This window comes from Tachysurus fulvidraco, chromosome 2 (genome assembly GCF_022655615.1).
Source record: "Tachysurus fulvidraco isolate hzauxx_2018 chromosome 2, HZAU_PFXX_2.0, whole genome shotgun sequence".
In the NCBI taxonomy this organism is placed as follows: domain Eukaryota; kingdom Metazoa; phylum Chordata; class Actinopteri; order Siluriformes; family Bagridae; genus Tachysurus; species Tachysurus fulvidraco.
Genome location: NC_062519.1, coordinates 17,789,403 through 17,792,322, shown reverse-complemented (window position 1 = coordinate 17,792,322; position 2,920 = coordinate 17,789,403). Strand labels below are relative to the sequence as shown.

At 39.3% G+C, this 2,920-nt stretch overlaps 1 protein-coding gene across 3 annotated transcripts in view; it reads left to right on the top strand.

The window, feature by feature from the left end:
* cacna2d3 (calcium channel, voltage dependent, alpha2/delta subunit 3) overlaps nucleotides 1–1,962 on the top strand; it is a 45,808-nt gene extending 43,846 nt beyond the window's left edge. For all 3 annotated transcript variants that reach the window (XM_047810513.1, XM_047810512.1, XM_047810514.1), the window contains 2 exons: nucleotides 468–550; nucleotides 717–1,962. In XM_047810513.1, coding sequence (XP_047666469.1) covers nucleotides 468–550; nucleotides 717–809 — 176 coding nt within the window. In that variant the 3' untranslated portion in view covers nucleotides 810–1,962. The remainder of the gene's footprint in view (nucleotides 1–467; nucleotides 551–716) is intronic.
* The last annotated feature ends 958 nt before the right edge of the window (nucleotides 1,963–2,920 follow it).

Below are 2,920 nucleotides of genomic sequence, written 5' to 3'. Positions count from 1 at the left end.
ACGTGTTTTTGTGTCTTTATTTCAAACTCAGTCATTTCTTTACACAACAATGAGCCTCGTGTCAAACGTGGAGGTCGTTTATACAGAGAAACACAACCATAGTGCAGCTCTGACAACAGGGACAACTTGTATTTTAACTGGACAGGCTCAGGTTAAGACGATTGTGTAAAGTACATATGAGAGTTTTGTAGTTTAAATGAATGAATGAATGAATGCTTGAATGAATGAATACATGTCAATTTGGTGGCTGTTCTTAACTATCTAGCAACACACACACACACACACACACACACACACACACACACACACACACACAAACACACACACATATACATACATACACACATACATAGACACATACATACACACATACACACATACATACATACACACAAACTACACACTAACATTTTACTTAGTTTTGATTGTGTGTGTGTTTGTGTGTTTGTGCCTTAACCTCTGAACACACAATGAGTCTCTTAAGTGTGAGACACTGAAGTTTCAGAAGGACCGCAAACGTCCTGATTCCTGTCACCCCTTTCATCCCGAGGTACACTGTGTGTGTGTGTGTGTGTGTGTGTGTGTGTATTTTTTACTGTATTCTTTGTTAATCCATCTAAAAATTAACACTTATTTAATTGAGTAGTTTGAGTAAATGTGGTGTGTGTGTGTGTGTGTGTGTGTGTGTGTGTGTGTGTGTGTGTGTGCGCGCGCAGGAAAACGCCATGGAGTGCGGCTCAGCCATGACTCACTCTCCTACCCTCGCCGCTGCTCTGATGCCCTTCCTGATCTTCCTCATTTCCAGGTGACCTTTGAGGTGACATTTCTACCTTCCGGCCACTGGAGGATCAACCCTGCTAAAGGCTAAAGCTAAACGGGCATGAAAACAAAAATAACAATTTAAATGCAGCTTGCTGACAAAATCAAACTCATCTTTATGACCTCAAAAATTAAACCTGCTGACACTTTAGAGTCTTGGTGACGTTTATATGACCTTTGAGAACGTCCATGTGTAAAGGGCATGACCGGAAATGTGTGTGACCCAAATGCTAGAAGTGTTCACCTTAGAATTCGTTCTAATGTCTTTATTGAGAGAACTCCAGATTTTACAGTGTACATAGAAGCTCATTTACAAAGTAGTGGGGGAAAAAAAACATGTGCTGTGGCAGCCATTTTGTTGCTAGCTCACAGCCTGCTGGCAAAATAGCGGCTAATCGGCAGCTAAAAGCAAACTTCTCAGCTAATATGTGGCACAGAGATGCTCAACTTGATTAACATTCTGCTTTATGACCAGTTATCTGAATGTTCTATTTGTAACCAACTCGATGTAAACTGCTTCTGAGTGCTAACTCTACCGGTCACTAGCAATAACAGTCACAGCTCCACAGCCCTGTGACATCGCATGAGTGAACTAATGCTCAGAAATAAACCGATGTCTTGTGAGGACAAAGTCTCTACAACCTCTGGTTTCAGATCAGATACATAAAATATATGGAGTATAATAAAGTTTAAAATACATAGGTGTGAATTTTAGCGTTTGGGACACAACCGTATTGAGTGTGTCGTGAACCTGAGCCACGAGTCCCACCTCATTTGGGAGACCAACACACAGAAGAAATCACTGCTTTTTGTAAATTCATCCTAAATTCAGTATCGTTGTTTACGAGCAAGCTAAAAAAAAATAATGTTTTCTCAGTTATTGATCTTTTCATTCGTCTGCCTGACGTTTTTTTTTTTTAACACGCTTTAATTTCATTAAAGGAAATAAACCTGCATGAAGTGAAGAAACGTACTGAACGTTCTACAGAAAAGTGCTGATTTTTAAACAAAAAAATTTCTGAATTGCACAAGAATGCCTGCTTAAATAAAACAACGACAAAGAAAACAACTTTTAAACTATTCAAACTATACCTCAAAAAGAATGAAAGCCATTTGTTGTAAATAAAAGCATATTTTCCATCAGTGGTCTCAAGTTTGGTCTTTGTAAAGGTTTCTCTGCTAAATGTCATCGTTCTCAGTTAAAGGTGGGGTCTCCGATTTTTGAGAAATGCTTCAGAAAACCGAGTCGGGCCGAATAATAAACAAAAATCAAAACTAAAAACAAAACAAACGTGTAACCAATGAGCAGAAAGGGGTGGGGCTTGTCAATATGGGCGGAGAGAGCGTGTGTGACATTAGCAGAAAGCGGTTTTAACATTTACATGGAGGATTAAAAACAAAGAAAGAAAAAGAAGAAAGACTTACGATAAGGACAAGAAGTAGGACGTGTTAATATAGGACCAGAACTGAAGGAGCAGGAAGTTGGACACATATTCACAGGTTGGAGTTTCCCGAGTCAATAACTCCTGAGCTAATCGCTGTTACTACACAAATAACACCTCTTTTCTATCGTAGTAATGTAGAGAGGCAGCTACAACCGCGTTTTGTGTAGTAACAGCGTTTAGCTCAGGAGTTATTGACTCGGGAAACTCCGACCTGTGGATATGTGGCCGACTTTACTTAAGACCCCGAGGCGCTTTTTTCCTTCTCGATAGGTGAGTAACGTTGGTTTTGCTTTGTTACACAGAACTAATATATGCCTTTGTCCTTTACATGATTATGCTTGTGTGTCATTTTTGCTTGTTTGTTTATCTACAATCATATTGTTCTTTGCTTCAGCTATGATAAAGACACGTTTCTTTCTGTTAGTCGCCTGGGTTACGTATGTATGTGTGGGCGGAGCTACCGATACAGGGGTGGGACCCATTTGGGTTAGGGGTGTGTTTGTTTTGGTGATTTTATATGTCAACATTAGCTTTCAAAAATTGGAGACCCCATATTTAAACCTGCACTAACGTACATCTCATTCAGATCCAATCAGTCTGGAAATCTTTAGACGATATTATCGAAGCCATATTTCTTTTTATTTTGTTTTTATTTG